Source organism: Salvelinus namaycush, chromosome 30 (genome assembly GCF_016432855.1).
Source record: "Salvelinus namaycush isolate Seneca chromosome 30, SaNama_1.0, whole genome shotgun sequence".
Classification (NCBI taxonomy): Eukaryota; Metazoa; Chordata; class Actinopteri; order Salmoniformes; family Salmonidae; genus Salvelinus; species Salvelinus namaycush.
In genome coordinates, this window is record NC_052336.1 from 10,421,869 (window position 1) to 10,442,196 (window position 20,328).

Below are 20,328 nucleotides of genomic sequence, written 5' to 3' on the forward strand. Positions count from 1 at the left end.
TGAGAAAACAAAAAGACAATTCCTTGACACATTGGAAAGAACTACCCAAAAAACTAAGCATACTGGAATGCTATTTGGCCCTAAACAGAGAGTACAGTGACAGAATACCTGAACACTGTGACTGACCCACAAGCAAGGAAATCAGCATAGCCTTGCTATTGAGAGGCCGCCGTAGGCATAAGCCTGTCTAGTTCTCAGGTATGTGCCCACAAAATGTGGAAACTGAGCTGCACTTCCTAACCTCTTGCCAAATGTATGACCATATTAGAGACACATATTTCCCTCAGATTACACAAACCCACAAAGAATTTGAAAACAAATCCAATTTTGATAAACTCCCATATCTATGACGTGAAATACCACAGTGTGTCAGCACAGCAGCAATATTTGTGATCTGTTTCCAAAAGAAAGGACAGTCAGGGAAGCAAACACCATTGTAAATACAAACCACACTGAACAAAACTATAAACGCAACATGTCAAATGTTGGTCCCATGTTTCATGAGCTGAAATAAAAGATCCCAGAAATGTTCCATACGCACAAAATGCATATTTCTCAAATTTTGTGCACAAATATGTTAACATCCCTGTTAGTGAGCATTTCTCCTTTGCCAAGACAATCCATCCACCTGACAGGTGTGGCATATCAAGAAGATGATTAAACAGAGTGATCATTACACATTACACACCTTGTGCTGGAGACAATAAAAGGCCTCTCTAACATGTGCAATTTTGTCACAACACAACGCTGCAGATGTCTACATTTTGAGGGAGCGTGCAAGTGGCATCCTGACTGCAGGAATGTCCACCAGAGCTGTTACCACTGAATTTAATGTAAATTTTTCTACCATAAGCCGCCTCTGTCATTTTTGAGAATTTGGCAGTACTTCCAACCGGCCTCACAACCGGAGACCACATGTAACCACGCCAGCCCAGGACCTCCACATCCAGCTTCTTCACCTGCGGGATTGTCTGAGACCAGCCACCCGAGACAGCTGATAAAACTGTGGGTTTACACAACTGAAGAATTTCTGCACAAACGGTCAGGAACAATCTCAGGGAAGCTCATCGGCATGCTCGTCATCCTCACCAGGGTCTTGACCTGACTGCAATTCTGCGTCGCAACCGACTTCAGTGGGCAAATGCTCACCTTGGATGGCCACTGGCACACTGGAGAAATGTGCTCTTCATGGATGAATTCCAGTTGTTTCAACTGTACCGGGCAGATGGCAGACAGCGTTGTGTGGGGGAGCGGTTTGCTGATGTCAACATTGTGAACAGAGTACCACATGGTGACGGTACGGTGGGGTTTTTATTTTTTTATTTTTTTTATTTCACCTTTATTTAACCAGGTAGGCTAGTTGAGAACAAGTTCTCATTTGCAACTGCGACCTGGCCAAGATAAAGCATAGCAGTGTGAACAGACAACAACACAGAGTTACACATGGAGTAAACAATAAACAAGTCAATAACATGGTAGAAAAAAAGAGAATCTATATACAATGTGTGCAAAAGGCATGAGGAGGTAGGCAATAAATCGAATAATTACAATTTAGCAGATTAACACTGGAGTGATAAATCATCAGATGATCATGTGCAAGTAGAGATACTGGTGTGCAAAAGAGCAGAAAAGTAAATAAATAAAAGCAATATGGGGGTGAGGTAGGTAAATTGGGTGGGCTATATACCGATGGACTATGTACAGCTGCAGCGATCGGTTAGCTGCTCAGATAGCAGATGTTTAAAGTTGTTGAGGGAGATAAAAGTCTCCAACTTCAGAGATTTTTGCAATTCGTTCCAGTCGCAGGCAGCAGAGAACTGGAAGGAAAGGCGGCCAAATGAGGTTTTGGCTTTAGGGATGATCAGTGAGATACACCTGCTGGAGCGCGTGCTACGGGTGGGTGTAGCCATCGTGACCAGTGAACTGAGATAAGGCGGCACTTTACCTAGCATAGCCTTGTAGATGACCTGGAGCCAGTGGGTCTGACGACGAACATGTAGCGAGGGCCAGCCGACTAGGGCATACAGGTCGCAGTGGTGGGTCGTATAAGGTGCTTTAGTAACAAAACGGATGGCACTGTGATAAACTGCATCCAGTTTGCTGAGTAGAGTATTGGAAGCTATTTTGTAGATGACATCGCCGAAGTCGAGGATCGGTAGGATAGTCAGTTTTACTAGGGTAAGTTTGGCGGCGTGAGTGAAGGAGGCTTTGTTGCGAAATAGAAAGCCGACTCTAGATTTGATTTTGGATTGGAGATGTTTGATATGAGTCTGGAAGGAGAGTTTGCAGTCTAGCCAGACACCTAGGTACTTATAGATGTCCACATATTCTAGGTCGGAACCGTCCAGGGTGGTGATGCTAGTCGGGCGTGCGGGTGCAGGCAGCGAACGGTTGAAAAGCATGCATTTGGTTTTACTAGCGTTTAAGAGCAGTTGGAGGCCACGGAAGGAGTGTTGTATGGCATTGAAGCTCGTTTGGAGGTTAGATAGCACAGTGTCCAAGGAAGGGCCAGAAGTATACAGAATGGTGTCGTCTGCGTAGAGGTGGATCAGGGAATCGCCCGCAGCAAGAGCAACATCATTGATATATACAGAGAAAAGAGTCGGCCCGAGAATTGAACCCTGTGGTACCCCCATAGAGACTGCCAGAGGACCGGACAACATGCCCTCCGATTTGACACACTGAACTCTGTCTGCAAAGTAGTTGGTGAACCAGGCAAGGCAGTCATTAGAAAAACCGAGGCTACTGAGTCTGCCGATAAGAATATGGTGATTGACAGAGTCGAAAGCCTTGGCCAGGTCGATGAAGACGGCTGCACAGTACTGTCTTTTATCGATGGCGGTTATGATATCGTTTAGTACCTTGAGCGTGGCTGAGGTGCACCCGTGACCGGCTCGGAAACCGGATTGCACAACGGAGAAGGTACGGTGGGATTCGAGATGGTCAGTGATCTGTTTGTTGACTTGGCTTTCGAAGACCTTAGATAGGCAGGGCAGGATGGATATAGGTCTGTAACAGTTTGGGTCCAGGGTGTCTCCCCCTTTGAAGAGGGGGATGACCGCGGCAGCTTTCCAATCCTTGGGGATCTCAGATGATACGAAGGAGAGGTTGAACAGTCTGGTAATAGGGGGTGCGACAATGGCGGAGGACAGTTTCAGAAATAGGGGGTCCAGATTGTCAAGCCCAGCTGATTTGTATGGGTCCAGGTTTTGCAGCTCTTTCAGAACATCTGCTATCTGGATTTGGGTAAAGGAGAAGCTGGGGAGGCTTGGGCGAGTAGCAGCGGGGGGGGCGGAGCTGTTGGCCAAGGTTGGAGTCGCCAGGAGGAAGGCATGGCCAGCCGTTGAGAAATGCTTGTTGAAGTTTTCGATTATCACGGATTTATCGGTGGTGACCGTGTTACCTAGCCTCAGTGCAGTGGGCAGCTGGGAGGAGGTGCTCTTGTTCTCCATGGACTTTACAGTATCCCAGAACCTTTTGGAGTTAGAGCTACAGGATGCAAATTTCTGCTTGAAAAAGCTGGCCTTTGCTTTCCTGACTGACTGTGTGTATTGGTTCCTGACTTCCCTGAAGAGTTGCATATCGCGGGGACTCTTCGATGCTATTGCAGTTCGCCACAGGATGTTTTTGTGCTGGTCGAGGGCAGTCAGGTCTGGAGTGAACCAAGGGCTATATCTGTTCTTAGTTCTGCATTTTTTGAACGGAGCATGCTTGTCTAAGATGGTGAGGAAGTAACTTTTAAAGAATGACCAGGCATCCTCAACTGACGGGATGAGGTCAAAATCCTTCCAGGGTACCCGGGCCAGGTCGATTAGAAAGGCCTGCTTGCAGAAGTGTTTTAGGGAGCGTTTGACAGTGATGAGGGGTGGTCGTTTGACAGCGGACCCGTAGCGGATACAGGCAATGAGGCAGTGATCGCTGAGATCTTGATTGAAGACAGCAGAGGTGTATTTGGAGGGCAAGTTGGTCAGGATAATGTCTATTAGGGTGCCCATGTTTACGGATTTAGGGTTGTACCTGGTGGGTTCCTTGATGATTTGTGTGAGATTGAGGGCATCTAGCTTAGATTGTAGGACTGCCGGGGTGTTAAGCATATCCCAGTTTAGGTCACCTAACAGAACAAACTCTGAAGCTAGATGGGGGGCGATCAATTCACAGATGGTGTCCAGGGCACAGCTGGGAGCTGAGGGGGGTCGGTAGCAGGCGGCAACAGTGAGAGACTTATTTCTGGAGAGATTAATTTTTTTAATTAGAAGTTCGATCTGTTTGGGCATAGACCTGGAAAGTATGACAGAACTTTGCAGGCTATCTCTGCAGTAGATTGCAACTCCTCCCCCTTTGGCAGTTCTATCTTGACGGAAAGTGTTATAGTTGGGTATGGAAATCTCAGAATTTTTGGTGGCCTTCCTAAGCCAGGATTCAGACACGGCAAGGACATCAGGGTTGGCAGAGTGTGCTAAAGCGGTGAGTAAGACAAACTTAGGGAGGAGGCTTCTGATGTTGACATGCATGAGACCAAGGCTTTTTCGATCACAGAAGTCAACAAATGAGGGTGCCTGGGTACATGCAGGGCCTGGGTTTACCTCCACATCACCCGAGGAACAGAGGAGTAGTAGGATGAGGGTGCGGCTAAAGGCTATCAAAACTGGTCGCCTAGAGCGTTGGGGACAAGGAATAAAAGAAGCAGATTTATGGGCGTGGTAGAATAGATTCTGGGCATAATGTGCAGACAGGGGTATGGTGGGGCACGGGTACAGCGGAGGCAAGCCCAGGCACTGGGTGATGATAAGAGAGGTTGTATCTCTGGACATGCTGGTCACAATGGGTGAGGTCACCGCATGTGTGGGAGGTGGGACAAAGGAGGTATCAGAGGTACGGGGAGTGGAACTACGGGCTCCATTGCAAACCAAAACAATGATAACTAGCCTGAACAACAGTATACAAGGCATATTGATATTTGAGAGAGACATACAGTAAGGCATAAAGTAATTGCAGGTCTTGATTGGGAGAGCTAGCTAAAACAACAGGTGAGATAACAGCAGCTAGTCAGCTAACACAGCAACAGCAGGTAAAATGGCGATGACTAGGCAGAGAGGGTCGGATTAACTACACACAGAGCCTGAGTTAAAACACAGAGCCGACAGATAAAACACAAATAAACAGAATGGAGTACCGTGAATTAATGGACAGTCCAGCAGGCATCAGCTATGTAGCCAAGTGATCATAGTGTCCAGGGGGCAGCCGTAGATGGAGCAGGGAAGCCGCCACTACGCTAGCACGCGGCGTTTAAAGTTAGTAGCCCGGGGGTGGTCTGCTCAGATGGAGGAGGTCTGCTCAGACGGAGGCCGGTTGAGGGCACAGCGGATGGGGTATTCGTCGGCAGACCAGACGTGGTGGTGCGGCGGGGTGCCGTGTCGACAGAGAATCCAAGCCAGATGGCGAAAGAGGTATTGTAGAATTTTGTTTGCTAACTGGTGCTAGCTTCGTGGCAGTGGCGCTAGCTGCAAGCTAGCTGTGAGGATCAGAAGTAGTGGCTCAGGGATTACGGCAGGAATCCTGCGTTGTTGTGGAGAGACAGTCCGATGCTGGTAAATTGGTGAGTAATATCCAGGCTAATAACAGGGCTGGTGTCTGTGCAGAAGGTAAAAGCTGCTAGCAGTGGCTAAAAATGACTAAATAGCTTGTAGCTGATTAGCTGGTTAGCTACTGGAGGTTAGCTACTGGAGGTTCTTGAATGTGTTCCAAAGTTAAAAAATAATAGCGATTCCGTATCACATTGGGTGAGGTAGGTTACCGGAAGGTATAATCGAATTAAAAATCGAAAAGAGATGTATATATATTTTTTTTTAAATCTAAAAAATACGAAAAATACAAAAGTACACGAGAGGACGAAACAAAACATGCCTACACTGCTACGCCATCTTGGATTCATGGTATAGGCAGGTATAAGCTACGGACAACAAACCCAATTTCATTTTATCGATGGCAATTTGAATGCACAGAGATACTATGACTAGATCCTGAGTCCCAATATCGTGCCATTCATCTGCCGCCATCACCTTATGTTTCAGCATGATAATGCACAGCCCCATGTTGCAAGGATCTGTACACAATTCCTGGAAGCTGAAAATGTCCCAGCTCATCCATGGCCTGCATATTCACCAGACATGTCATCCATTGAGCATGTTTGGGTTTCTCTGGATCGACGTGTACGACAGCATGTTCCAGTTCCCGCCAATATCCATCAACTTTGCACAGCCATTGAAGGAGTGGGAAAACATTCCACAGGCCACAATCAACAGCCTGATCAACTCTACGCGAAGGAGCTGTGTCGCGCTGCATGAGGCTGGTTTTCTGATCCACGTCCCTACTTTTTTTTTTAAGGTATCAGTGACCAACAGATGCATATCTCTATTCCCAGTCATGTGAAATCCATAGATTAGGGCCTTATAAATTTATTTCAATTGACCGATTTCCTTATATGAACTGTAACTCAGAAAAATCTTTCAACAAAAATATAAAACCAACATGGAACAATTTCAGTTTATATTGATCTGTCTATTTATTTTCCCTTTCGTACTTCAGCTATTTGCATACTTACAACACTGTACATAGCCAGCAATATAACATTTGGAATGTTAATTTCAGATTACTTATTTCACTTTTGTTTAATATCTATTCCACTTACTTTGGCAATGTAAACATGTTTCCAATGCAAATAAAGCCCCTTGAGAGAGAGACCAAGAGAAATCTGAGACTAGGAAGTGATGGAAGTCTCTCTCCATTCATATATCAGCGTGTCTGGGTTCTGAAAGCAGCACAATAACAGGAAAGTGAGGGCTCGTTTTCCTTTAGGAGGGAGCAGTAATGAGACTTGATGATGGACCTAGTTTGGCATCAACACCTGAACGAGAAAAGTGCTACAGTGCCTCAGGCCCTGCCAATGTCAGCAGTATGAGTATGTCCCAAATGGCACCCTTTTACTTATACAGTGCACTACTTTTGACCAGAGCCCTAGTCAAAAAAAGTGCACTATATAGGGAATAGGGTGCCATTTTAAGACGCACCCACATCATCGTTCACTGGCCCTAACTGACCGAAGCCCTGTAAAACAACAGATTTCACTGCACCTATTCCGTGTATGTGACAATAAAGTACTCACCTGTCAGTTTATTAGGTACACCACCCTGTTCACAAAAATGGATTGCTCCTACAGATAGTGGCTTGCTTGGATCGCTCCTACGTGGCCGTGGCATTACTATATAAAGCGGGCATCGAGGCATTCAGTTGCTGTTCGATTGAACAGCTAGTGACCTATGCGACTGAGTGTGGTATGATCGGTGCCAGGCGCCCTCCTGGTCTTTTCACACATGACAGTGTCTAGGGTTTACTGAGAAGGGTGTGACAAACAAAAAAACTCCAGTCAGTCAGCAGTCCTGTGGGCGAAAACAGCTTGTTGATGAGAGAGGTCGAAGGAGAATGGCAAGAATCATGCAAGCTAACAGGCGGAACACAAACAGGCAAATAAATGGCATCCAACTGGCCTCACAACCGCAGACCACGTGTAACCACGCCAACCCAGGACCGCCTCATCCGGCTTCTTCACCTGCGGGATCATCAGAGGGTGGGATGCTGAGGAGTATTTCTGTCGGTAATAAAGCCCTTTTGTGGGGAAAAACTAACTCTGGTTGGCTGGCCCTGGTTCCCAAGTGGGTGGGCCTGGCTCCCAAGTGGGTGGGCCTATGCCCTTCGAGGCCCTCTCATGGCTGCACCCCTGCCCAGTCATGTGAAATCCATAGATTAGGGTCTAATGAATATACACTGCTCAAAAAAATAAAGGGAACACTTAAACAACACAATGTAACTCCAAGTCAATCACACTTCTGTGAAATCAAACTGTCCACTTAGGAAGCAACACTGATTGACAATAAATGTCACATGCTGTTGTGCAAATGGAATAGACAAAAGGTGGAAATTAAAGGCAATTAGCAAGACACCCTCAATAAAGGAGTGATTCTGCAGGTGGTGACCACAGACCACTTCTCAGTTCCTATGCTTCCTGGCTGATGTTTTGGTCACTTTTGAATGCTGGCGGTGCTCTCACTCTAGTGGTAGCATGAGACGGAGTCTACAACCCACACAAGTGGCTCAGGTAGTGCAGCTCATCCAGGATGGCACATCAATGCGAGCTGTGGCAAGAAGGTTTGCTGTGTCTGTCAGCGTAGTGTCCAGAGCATGGAGGCGCTACCAGGAGACAGGCCAGTACATCAGGAGACGTGGAGGAGGCCGTAGGAGGGCAACAACCCAGCAGCAGGACCGCTACCTCCGCCTTTGTGCAAGGAGGAGCAGGTGGAGCACTGCCAGAGCCCTGCAAAATGACCTCCAGCAGGCCACAAATGTGCATGTGTCAGCATATGGTCTCACAAGGGCTCTGAGGATCTCATCTCGGTACCTAATGGCAGTCAGGCTACCTCTGGCGAGCACATGGAGGGCTGTGCGGCCCCACAAAGAAATGCCACCCCACACCATGACTGACCCACCGCCAAACCGGTCATGCTGGAGGATGTTGCAGGCAGCAGAACGTTCTCCACGGCGTCTCCAGACTCTGTCACGTCTGTCACATGTGCTCATGTGCTCAGTGTGAACCTGCTTTCATCTGTGAAGAGCACTGGGCGCCAGTGGCGAATTTGCCAATCTTGGTGTTCTCTGGCAAATGCCAAACGTCCTGCACGGTGTTGGGCTGTAAGCACAACCCCCACCTGTGGATGTCGGGCCCTCATACCACCCTCATGGAGTCTGTTTCTGACCGTTTGAGCAGACACATGCACATTTGTGGCCTGCTGGAGGTCATTTTGCAGGGCTCTGGCAGTGCTCCTCCTTGCACAAAGGCGGAGGTAGCGGTCCTGCTGCTGGGTTGTTGCCCTCCTACGGCCTCCTCCACGTCTCCTGATGTACTGGCCTGTCTCCTGGTAGCGCCTCCATGCTCTGGACACTACGCTGACAGACACAGCAAACCTTCTTGCCACAGCTCGCATTGATGTGCCATCCTGGATGAGCTGCACTACCTGAGCCACTTGTGTGGGTTGTAGACTCCGTCTCATGCTACCACTAGAGTGAGAGCACCGCCAGCATTCAAAAGTGACCAAAACATCAGCCAGGAAGCATAGGAACTGAGAAGTGGTCTGTGGTCACCACCTGCAGAATCACTCCTTTATTGAGGGTGTCTTGCTAATTGCCTTTAATTTCCACCTTTTGTCTATTCCATTTGCACAACAGCATGTGAAATTTATTGTCAATCAGTGTTGCTTCCTAAGTGGACAGTTTGATTTCACAGAAGTATGATTGACTTGGAGTTACATTGTGTTGTTTAAGTGTTCCCTTTATTTTTTTGAGCAGTGTATTTAAATTGACTGATTTCCTTATATGAACTGCAACTCAGTAAAATCTTTGAAATTGTTTAATTTATATTTTTTAAATGTACTTCCTCCTCAGCTCAGAACTGCAATAACTCTAACACTCCTCTTTTATTACGGGAACCTACAGTACACTACCGTTCAAAAGTTTGGGGTCACTTAGAAATGTCCTTGTTTTCCATGAAAACATACAGTGGGGAGAAGTATTTGACACACTGCCGATTTTGCAGGTCTTCCTACTTAGGTCTGTAATTTTTATCATAGGTACACTTCAACTGTGAGAGACGGAATCTAAAAATCCAGAAAATCACATTGTATGATTTTTAAGTAATTAATTTGCATTTTATTGCATGACATAAGTATTTGATACATCAGAAAAGCAGAACTTAATATTTGGTACAGAAACCTTTGTTTGCAATTACAGAGATCATACGTTTCCTATTTGATTAATATTATTGTGTTTCTATCCCAAGAAAAACAAAAAACCCTCTGGGTTTCCGTTAGAATGGAATGGAAAATATGGCGCAGTACAACAAGCTAAAGAATCCATGGGGGTGCGGGCACGCGGGACACCAGGTTCAATTCCCTGACGGGGAGGAAGGGGTAGGCTTGTCCTTGTAAATAAGAATTTGTTCTTATTTTAAATAAAGGTTACACTAAGAGCATAACATTTCTACACCCTAATTGTATAATTGTAGTCTAACCAATAGCCAAACAGAGATTCAGTGAAAATAAAAAAAACTCCTTAATTTATCAAGACCAGTCCCCATGCTTGTCTCAGAGCATGAAACGGTGCTAAAATAGTTGTAGGCTATTGCTTCAAATCCTATTGCTTCTAACTTCAATATGCTCTTTAAATAAGACCTACACCACTTTTAACAGCACATTACTCAACACTAGTGAGACTCATGTCGCCTACGGTAGGCCTACAGTATATCGAAAAATATGACGCGACTCTCTGCCAATAATTACATATAGAGGATTGGAGGATTCTTAATTAAAACCAAAAGCCGCCTCATGGGTCTCCTGGTGGCGGCCGGCACGGGTATTGAACCTGCATCTGTAGCAACGCATTTTGCACTGCGGGAGCCCCCATCCACAAAGTATCAAAATACAGAGGTGTTGGTAAAGGTATATTGTCTTGCCAATAGCCCATCATGGGCTATTATAATACTGTACATGATGTTCAGGTCAGGATAACCAAAATATGTATTTATTAAAAGACTATCAGAAAGAATCTTGGTACTTATGTCTTTTGATCTAAAGACATGAATGAGTGAGTCACTCAGCTTTATGTAGGTGCCGCTATATGACTGTGCCATCAACTTGATAATATATAACGATATTTTGGAGGTTATTTCGTTTTCAAAAAAACTAAAGTAAGTGATTGTAATCTGAATAAAAGGCCAAAATAATATTTGTAAAGGCCAAAACATTTATGTTTTTAGAGGGAGAGAAACGCTGGGCCAATTGTGCGCCGCCCATAAAGGCCAAAATATAGCCCTGCTAATAGCCATAATGGAGCTGTACAACGTGACTGTGTTTGAAAGAGTATTTTCCAGTAAGCAACTATTTGTTTTCTTTTATTAGACAACTTTGTTCCAATATTTTTGTAATTCAGTGATATTTATTCCCATAGTAATTAGTTATGGATCCATAACTAAATAAACATTGGCATTTTGAAAGAATATTTTTATCATTATTTTATTAACGAAAGCATAAAGATGCTGATGAAGAAATACAGTACTGTACAGTATATGCTTTAACATTTGGATAATAAAACATTTAAAGCATTTTGAAGATATAAGCCACCTGCATTTGTTTATTAGGCTATAGCAGAACAGCAGAACGGTCCGGACGGCCCTTGCTGTGCCTGGTGAGCAGTTGGTCAAGTTCTGTTGTCAGAATAGGAATGGAAATGTCAGGGTGAACTCGCCAGGTATGTTGACTCTGCCTGTAGGAGGTGGAGTTCCAGAGCTCACAGGTGTGCCTGGCATCGATTGTGACTCCATCTCTTTCCTCACCCTCTTCAACGCGTCATTCTCCGCCTATGCCGCCTGGCTCTGGACCAATGCATCAGCTGTTGCCCGTATCTCTACCCTCCAATAATGTTTCTCTTTCTGCTGGTCTGCCTTCAATGACTCGATCTTGGTCTTCAAAGTTTGAATCTGATCCATGTGCACCTTCATCAGATGAGCAGAATGGTACCGCCCTGAGCCCCCATTGATTACAGTGGCCTAAGATAGAAACAGTAGATCAATTAAGAATTAAAAGTGACCAACACACACATGCTGCATACACATTTTAAGAATCTAGCAAAACTAACAGCTTTCTTGGCAACCATGCGTTTTTTCGGTGCAGCCCGTTGTCCAGCCCTTTGTCCAATGATGGTTGTCGGCATGTTTGTATGCGCTGTAAAAACACATTCACGTTTTTAGTACACAATATTTTTTTTATTTAACTGTTATTTAATTATCGATTTTATTACACAGTATGAGTACACATTGACAGGCTATATAATTTTTTTTTTTTTTGAAAATGCACTGAAACCAAAATACCTTTAGTTTTGGTGATCCTCTCAGCTCCAGCTCATTTTCAAGTCCTCTCATGGTTAAGTCCTGGAACGGGTAGCACCATAGAAAGAAGCTGGCTTGATGAAAACAATGTCCATTTCATCTGTTCTCTTTGGTCCCAATGTCATTTTTTGCAGGTAGGGGGATGTTCACACCTACAGTAGCCGGGCTATTGTGTCTATTGTCCTGCTAAATCGGGCTACAAGTGTTTGAAAACCTGTTTTCAAAATGCCACCAGCTGTCCATCACTACTGTAAATAAAAACACAGCATCTTGTTTACATTCTTTATTGTAACCACAATGTTACAAATAAATTGTATCTACCTTTCCAATTACTTTTAGAGTTTGGGATTTACAAATGTGTGCTTTATATGTCATTTTTCGTTAAATCCACTTCGGATTAAAGTATAACTTTTGACTGACACCTTTAGTGAGAGGTCTAATGCTTTAATAATATCTGCCCTCCCAATTCATATCTAAGGGGTATTTTTCACGCCATTAGTCGTTACATTGTTTTAGTTTGAACGTGCAGACTTGCACTAAGAACAGTGGGAATGTTTCCCTAGTCAGCACCATTATTAGTTCAATGCCCCTTAAAGTGTTGCTCTGTGCTACCCAGAATGGCGGGGTGGGTGGCCCCCACCTTCCTCCTCCTCCTCCCTTCCCCATGGGCTAGGTCTGTCTTCTGTGCGCTGCTCTGCAGGCCATCCCGTGCCCTTGCCCTCATGCCTTGAACCGCGCGCGCCCACCACTGTTTCAGTGGATACAGCTGGAGAACTGCAAGGCAATCCCATTGTGCGCCACTCGAGAGCCGTGACCAATATATATTGTCCTGCTAATAACAGGGTTAATAATATATCTGTGAGAATATCCAAAGGGGTTTTTATATAATTCTAAATGAATAATAAATCGGTTTGTTTAAAAAAATAACAATATTTTGGAGATGGTTTTGTTTTCAAATAACGTAAAATTTGTGAGAAAAAGGACAGTTTGTTATTTAGAATATTTTATTTCTGTTTTTCGAGGGAGAGAAACCAAAAACCTACAGTCATCTCATGGGTCTCCCAGTCGAGGGTGGCACGGGTATTGAACCAGCATCTGTAGCAACACAGCTTGCTCTGCTACGCAGTGTCTTAGACCATTACACCAATCAGACGCTGTACCTCATGCCTGGTCGGGAGTGGGCTACAGTACTACAGTAAGACCAAAATAATCCTAACAAAATAAAATAATAAAAACCTTAGTGTAACAACAGTTTTAGTTAGTAATACTGAAGTCGTGCACAATTATCAGTTTCTATTTAGGTTTATGTCGCCCATTCCTTGTCAGTTAGAGACACAGTAGGACCCCAAAACATAATCAGTGCTTGCGCTGGTCTGGAGTAATGAAGTAGTGACGCAAGGTACCGTACTAAACCTCAAACTACCTCCAAGTCCCGCAGCATAATCGCAAAACTTTTAGTGGAGCAAGCACTGTATGTAGATATTCCATTAAAAATCAGCTGTTTCCAGCTACAATAGTTATTTACAACATTAACAATGTCTACACTGTATTTCTGATCAATTTGGTGTTATTTTAAAAATGGACAAAAGATTTGCTTTTCTATCAAAAACAAGGAAGTGACCCCAAACTTTTGAACGGTAGTGTAAGTGCTGCTTTACGTTTTATGCATCAGAGTGATTACCTACTGCTCTACACAGACGTGTACATGTAACCTAAAATGTCTACTAAAACTCTAGACTGGTGACATATTTACCTGCTACACAAATAAAGTGATTACCTGCTTCTTAAACTCTGAAGTCTACACAAAAAACATAATCTCTAGTGTGTTGCTACGCCTTGCCACAGACTGTCGTTTCGAGGAGAAAAAAACAAAGACCTCTAATTCAGTATCTAGGCACAGTTATTGTACTACAGAAAAATAACATACTACAATGGTGTCTTTAATGTGCTAATCTCCATATCTCCATCCATTATCTATAAACTCATCCAGTGAGGACATCACATCCCCTCGGGGGATATTACTAAGTCATTCAAAAAAGCTGTAAGTAGCTGGGCTCTGATGTGTAGCATACTGTCACTTCATACATAGGTGCACACACACTTCTAGGTCTCGGTAGATGACGTCACTTACACAATGGCCGCTAGCTAGCGATTCCACATCAGCTAAACACACACACACTCACCAGGTGCAGGGCGAAGAAGAGGATGATGAGGACTCCGCAGGACAGCATGGAGAGGCCCAGTAGCAGCACCAGAGGCTGGTACTGGCTGATACAGGAGAACTTCCTGTACAGGGCCTCATGTTTCAGCTCCTGGTCATTTAACAGGTACTTCCCTTTAGCCGGCATGGTGGTGCTGACCTGTTCACTACTAAAACCCTGAGAAAAGGTTACGGCCCGAAACACGCTGGTTTTAACAAAGAAGCATTTCTATCAATTTCCACTGTCCTCTAAGAGTTGCTGAATTTCCTCTCCACCACTCCTAACACAGGTATGGTAGGCAGGGAATAACGCTGAAAACACCCCACAGTGTAGGGCAGGGTAGGAGCCGTCTTCTGCTGCGACTGAGACAGACGTGTGTGTGTGTATGTGTGTCTACAGATCCACACATCCAGGTCGGCAGGTTTGCTGAGGTCTTCTAGCTTATACTGCTCAAGTGCAGTTGTCGATTTTCTCCCTCAAGGGCATTTTTAATATGTACCTCTTCTTTCACTCACAGGTTTTGAACTTTCTCTCGCTCGCTTTTCTTTCACTCTCTCTTTCTCCCTCTTTTATCTCCCTTTCTGCATTGGCAGGCAGACCCAGTTCATCCTTGCCAGCTACTGTGTTCCATTCTTCAGTGGGGTTGAGTAATGATCCCAGCGCTGAGAGAAGAGACCGGGGGAGGAGGAGAGTCTAAGGAAAGAGGAGAGGAGAGAAAGAGGGGGGGAGCCGGGGAGGGCAGAGGAAGAAAGAGGGGTCGTCAAGGATTCCTCCAGGATTCAGGATTCTGTCCCATCAGTGCTGAGCGGGTAGAGAGAGGGGCCCAATGTAGCTCCACCCACTGGAGCTGGCACAGTCAGAGGCCTGGGGAGGAGACAACAGAGACAGACTGGGTGAGCTTACTGGAACCACTGATAAAGACAGAAGTAGAGTGAAATAGCAATCCACAACACTTGAGGGGCATGGCTCTTCAAAGCACTTTCTCTTGTTGACATGTCAGAAAATGTTGATGCACTCACTAAGCTTGTTAAGTTTTAATAAAACAGATGACATTTTTATCTGGCATTAAAAAAATGTACAGTTTAGCAATGTGATTTGAAACTACATTACTGTTTGCCAAACTGTACACAGTGAGTCCCTTCATATGACGAAGACAGACTGTTGTTTTAGCCAAGGGTGTAAATATGTATACACAAGTGAGTGAATCTTCAATCCTCATTCAACCAAAGCCCTGCAGTTGTTCCCACGATCAAGAAAGCCTGGTTTGTCTGTATTCAGTCCCAGCCCCAGTCCTCAGTCTCTGTCCCGGTTTGGCCACAGCTCCATGGAGAACTGCCATGATGACACCTAGCCCTTCTAATGAATAAGCTCTCCATGGAGCGATTTACTCGAGAATACGCCATCGAGGGAAGAACTCCTGCATCATGAAACACCACACTGGTCTCGACTTCATTTACTTATATCTTATTAATTTTACTCTGACAAAACACATTCAGCATTGTGGAGTTTAAATGCTAGCCAAGAGTCTCAGTCTATGTCTGCCAAGAATTTTACCTTAGCAACCAATCATTCACAAGAGTTTAAGGAGATTGTCATTCATAGTTTTAATACGTAACACATTTCAAAGATGGACAAAAATAACTTGTCCACTCTGAAAGAAGCATATTTTAAATCACCGGCACTGGGTTATGGCCAAACCGTTCTTCTTTACGTGAAACTGCAGTCTCGCTAATGATTAAGGACATGAATGCAGCCCCTTAGAAGTTACATTAAATATCAATAAATCAAGGTGTATTAAGCTGTAGGAAAATAAACCAGGTCTATGTTTTGTTAGGATCTATTGGCTGGGCAGTATATGTACTTTGCTCCTGTCTTAATGAGCACAGAGCAGAGGCCACTAAAGCCAGTCAGTATATGAGGAGTCTGATTCCCCTTAGTCCGTCTGCCCTCGCTGCCTGGCTCCCTGGCACACAGGAAGTTTGCTCAGTGAATCAGAGGCTACGTGGTATTTACAAATCTAAGGCTGAATGAAAAATACATTTGGGAGGCTCTCGTCTCAAGCACGCTGTAGGAAGTACTAGGCATCCTTTCTGGTTGGTTCAAAGAGGGCCCAGCGGCTGGTCTTTGTCTCACCTGATAATAAAATCACAGAACACAACAGCACAGCTACAATATGGGCGTGAACGTAAACCATTGGGCTCAGAGACGGATTATGATATCACAGGGATTACATTCTTGGCTTCATAAACAGGCTGGTGTGTTTGGGAGGCGCTAGATGTTGCTGGGTTGAAACAATATGAAATTAAGCTTGCATAAAGTTAGTTAATATAAACCTCATCTCAGCAGTTGCTAATAGTCCTGACTCCTGGACCTGTCCTAACAGTATGAAGCATTGTTGCCTGTTTGTCTTTTAGCATGGCAACTGTTGTGCCATAAAATAACAAAGGCTGATGAGGTTATGTACCTAAAGGCCAGAGAGGGAGGGACACCTGTTGGGCTGTGTGAATGGATATCCCAGCCAGCCAACCATTCAGGATGCTCCAGTCATAGTGACAACCTGCTCTGTCACAACAGGCCGTGTGTTGATGGAGGTCCGGTCAGCAATATACAGCCTTGCTGTTTAACTGTTCCTTTTATTACTATAAGACTATTACTGCCAAACAACTAACAACCCTTTACCCAGCCCCTATCCTGTACTACGCAGGCTATCCTGCAGTCTGACTAACAGACAGAGTTAGGGAGTTAAAGCAGAGGACGAGGTAAAGCACATACTGGTAAGGGATCCGTCTTCTCTATTAGAAAACAGCTGGGGCCCTGAGGAGATCAGGGCCCCTCAGATCTATGATATACACACACACTGTTCATATGAAGGAAATTATTCCTTCAAAAAGAACCCCCACACAAAACACTACAAGCCTTACATCAGACGTGTTGGGAAATATGAGATCATTTCTCTGATTTAGCTCCTTCAAACCTTTCAACCCACAGGCTAGATGACTGCTCATGCATGCAACCAGAGTAAACAGTAGGGAGGAGGGTGAATGAATGTGAGGATAACCAGGCCCCAATGGCAGACAGTAAAGGACCAAAGGTCCCATTTTGTCATGGCTACTCATCTCCTGGATAATGCAGCACGGTAGGTTGGTGTTATCACCTTTAAACAGGGAGACTTGGAGAGTAAGTTATGAGTCTGCAGTGAGAGATACAGAGGCAGAGATAGACAGATGGAGATAGACAATGAGCCACGACTGTGAGGGAAGTCTAAATAGACCATTAAGGATGGTACTGTTAGAGAATGGTTCTGGGACAAAAGGAACGGTGAAATGGCACTGAGACAGTATCTCTCAGAGAGCAGTCAGGGGAGACTTATTATCTAGAAGGCTCCAGGGAACTTCTGCTTATCAATGAAACTCAGGATGATGGTTCTCCTTTCAAATCTGCGCATCTTCCTGTTCACTTAATGTCTTTTTCGTGCTTTTCAGTGGCTTTGTAGCCTACTTTGTCTTACTCTGTATGTTAGTTATACCGGGATCACTTTCATTGTCTGACATACTGTCTGTGTGCATTCCAATGTTAGGAGGTCAGGACAGTGAGGAAATAATGAAGACATTTGGAGAGCAGCCTCGTACTGGGGCAGATGGCCCAGTTCCCCACGATGTTAACGATCAGTGAATAGGTCTGTCTCAGTCGGACAGTAGGATACTAGTACTGATCATTCCAGGATGTTTTGTCCAGAGGCAGCCATTTAACACCGCCCTAGAGCGCTTGTTTGTGAGACAACGGCTTGATATTACAGCTCCCAGCCCAACAACCGCTTTGTGTTCCAATTCTAAAGTTGTCATGGCAAAGGACCGATGCAGCGGATCTCTGTCTGTCTCCGCCACTGAGTGGAGTCGTGCGGAGCAGTGCTGGAATAGCGGCCTGGCTTGAATAGGCTGGAGTCTCTCAAGAACAGGATGAATAGCAGTAACTGCACTGCATTGTCTGGGAGGCCTTTCTCTCTGAAAGAGCTGAGGCAAATCGAGGCACTCTCACAGAGGCCTCACAAACTGGCGACATTTGACTCCTGGAGCAGCCGCAGCACAAAACTACAGACGTCATCGACAACCCAGAGCCCAGCCACCGAGATTGAGAACGCACATGGCTGCTGTCGCAAACTGGCAACGTGCATTAACACAAGATAATAGAGGACGTGAAGTTCAAGGGACTGGATGTCGTCTTCTCTTTGGCCTCGCGACATGTGAGGGCTAAGAAATGAAAAAAGTTGCCGCTACATTTGAAGGGGAGCAAACTATATTTGAGCTAGTGGGATTGTTGTGCAGGAGACCACCATTCATACTACATTTTTATGAGTCAGAGTAAGCCACAGCTGGGCAATTCCATGATTTTTCACATTTAAATGTACACTACCATTCAAAAGTTTGGGGTCACTTAGAAATGTCCTTGTTTTTGTCCATTAAAATAACATCAAATTGATCAGAAATACAGTGTAGACATTGTTAGTGTTGTAAATGACCATTGTAGCTGGAAATGGCAGATTTTTTATGAAAATCTACATAGGTGTACAGAGGCCCATTATCAGCAACCATCACTCCTGTGTTCCAATGGCACGTTGTGTTAGTTAACCCAAGTTTATCATTTAAAAAAAGGCTAATTGATCATTAGAAAACCCTTTTGCAATTATGTTAGCACACCTGAAAACTGTTGTTCTGATTAAAGAAGCAATAAAAAAAAAAAACTGGCCTTCTTTAGACTAGTTCAGTATCTGGAGCTTCAGCATTTGTAGGTTCGATTACAGGCTCAAAATGGCCAGAAACAAAGCACTTTCTTCTTAAACTCGTCAGTCTATTCTTGTTCTGAGAATAGAAGACTATTCCATGCGAGAAATTGCCAAGAAACTGAAGACTCGTACAACACTGTGTACTACTCCCTTCACAGAACAGCGCAAACTGGCTCTAACCAGAATAGAAAGAGGAGTGGGAGGCCCCAGTGGACAACTGAGCAAGAGGACAAGTACATTAGAGTGTCTAGTTTGAGAAACAGATGCCTCACAAGTCCTCAACTGGTAGCTTCATTAAATAGTACCCGCAAAACACCAGTCTCAATGTTAACAGTGAAGAGGCGACTCCGGGATGCTGGCCTTCTAGGCAGAGTTGCAAAGAAAAAGCCATATCTCAGACTGGCCAATAAAAAGAAAAGATTAAGATGGGCAAAGTAACACAGACACTGGACAGAGGAACTCTGCCTAGAAGGCCAGCATCCTGGAGTCGCCTCTTCACTGTTGATGTTGAGACTGGTGTTTTGCGGGCCAGTGTGTCTACATATGCAGATGACTCAACACTATACATGTTAGCTACTACAGCGACTGAAATGACTGCAACACTTAAAGAGCTGTAGTTAGTTTCGGAATGGGTAGCAAGGAATAAGTTAGTCCTAAATATTTCCCAAACTAAAAGCATTGTATTTGGGACAAATCATTCACTAAACCCTAAACCTCAACTACATCTCATAATGAATAATGTGGAAATTGAGCAAGTTGAGGTGACTAAACTGCTTGGAATAACCGTGGATCAAAACAACAGTAGCTAAGATGGGGAGAAGTCTGTCCATAATAAAGCGCTGCTCTGCCTTCTTAACAACACTATCAACATGGCAGGTCCTACAGGCCCTGGTTTTGTCGCAACTGGACTACTGTTCAGTAGTGTGGTCAGGTGCCACAAAGAGGAACTTGAGAAAATTGCAGTTGGCTCAGGAGAGGTAAGCACGGCTGGCCCTTAAAAGTACACAGAGAACTAACATTAATGACATGCATGTCAATCTCTCCTGGCTCAAAGTGGAGGAGAGATTGATTTCATCATTACTTGTTTTTGTAAAAGGCATTGACAAGCAGAAGGTACCGAGCTGTCTGTTTAAAACACTAGCACACAGCTCGGACACCCATGCATACCCCACAAGACATGCCACCAGAGGTCTCTTCACAGTCCCCAAGTCCAGAACAGACTATGGGAGGCGCACAGTACTACATGGAACTCTATTCCACAACAGGTAACTGATGCAAGCAGTAGAATCAGATTTAAAAAGCAGGTAAAAATACACCTTACTTCACAGTCCCCACTTTTCCATAACACAGACACATGC

General features: G+C 44.7%; 1 protein-coding gene across 1 annotated transcript in view; it reads right to left on the reverse strand.

Moving 5' to 3' along the window:
* The window catches only part of LOC120024860 (adenylate cyclase type 2-like), an 80,703-nt gene that overhangs the window by 37,271 nt on the left and 23,104 nt on the right, over window positions 1-20,328 (reverse strand). The window contains exon 2 of the mRNA XM_038969190.1: window positions 14,173-15,054. Within this exon, the coding sequence (XP_038825118.1) occupies window positions 14,173-14,337 (165 nt within the window). The 5' untranslated portion in view covers window positions 14,338-15,054. The remainder of the gene's footprint in view (window positions 1-14,172; window positions 15,055-20,328) is intronic.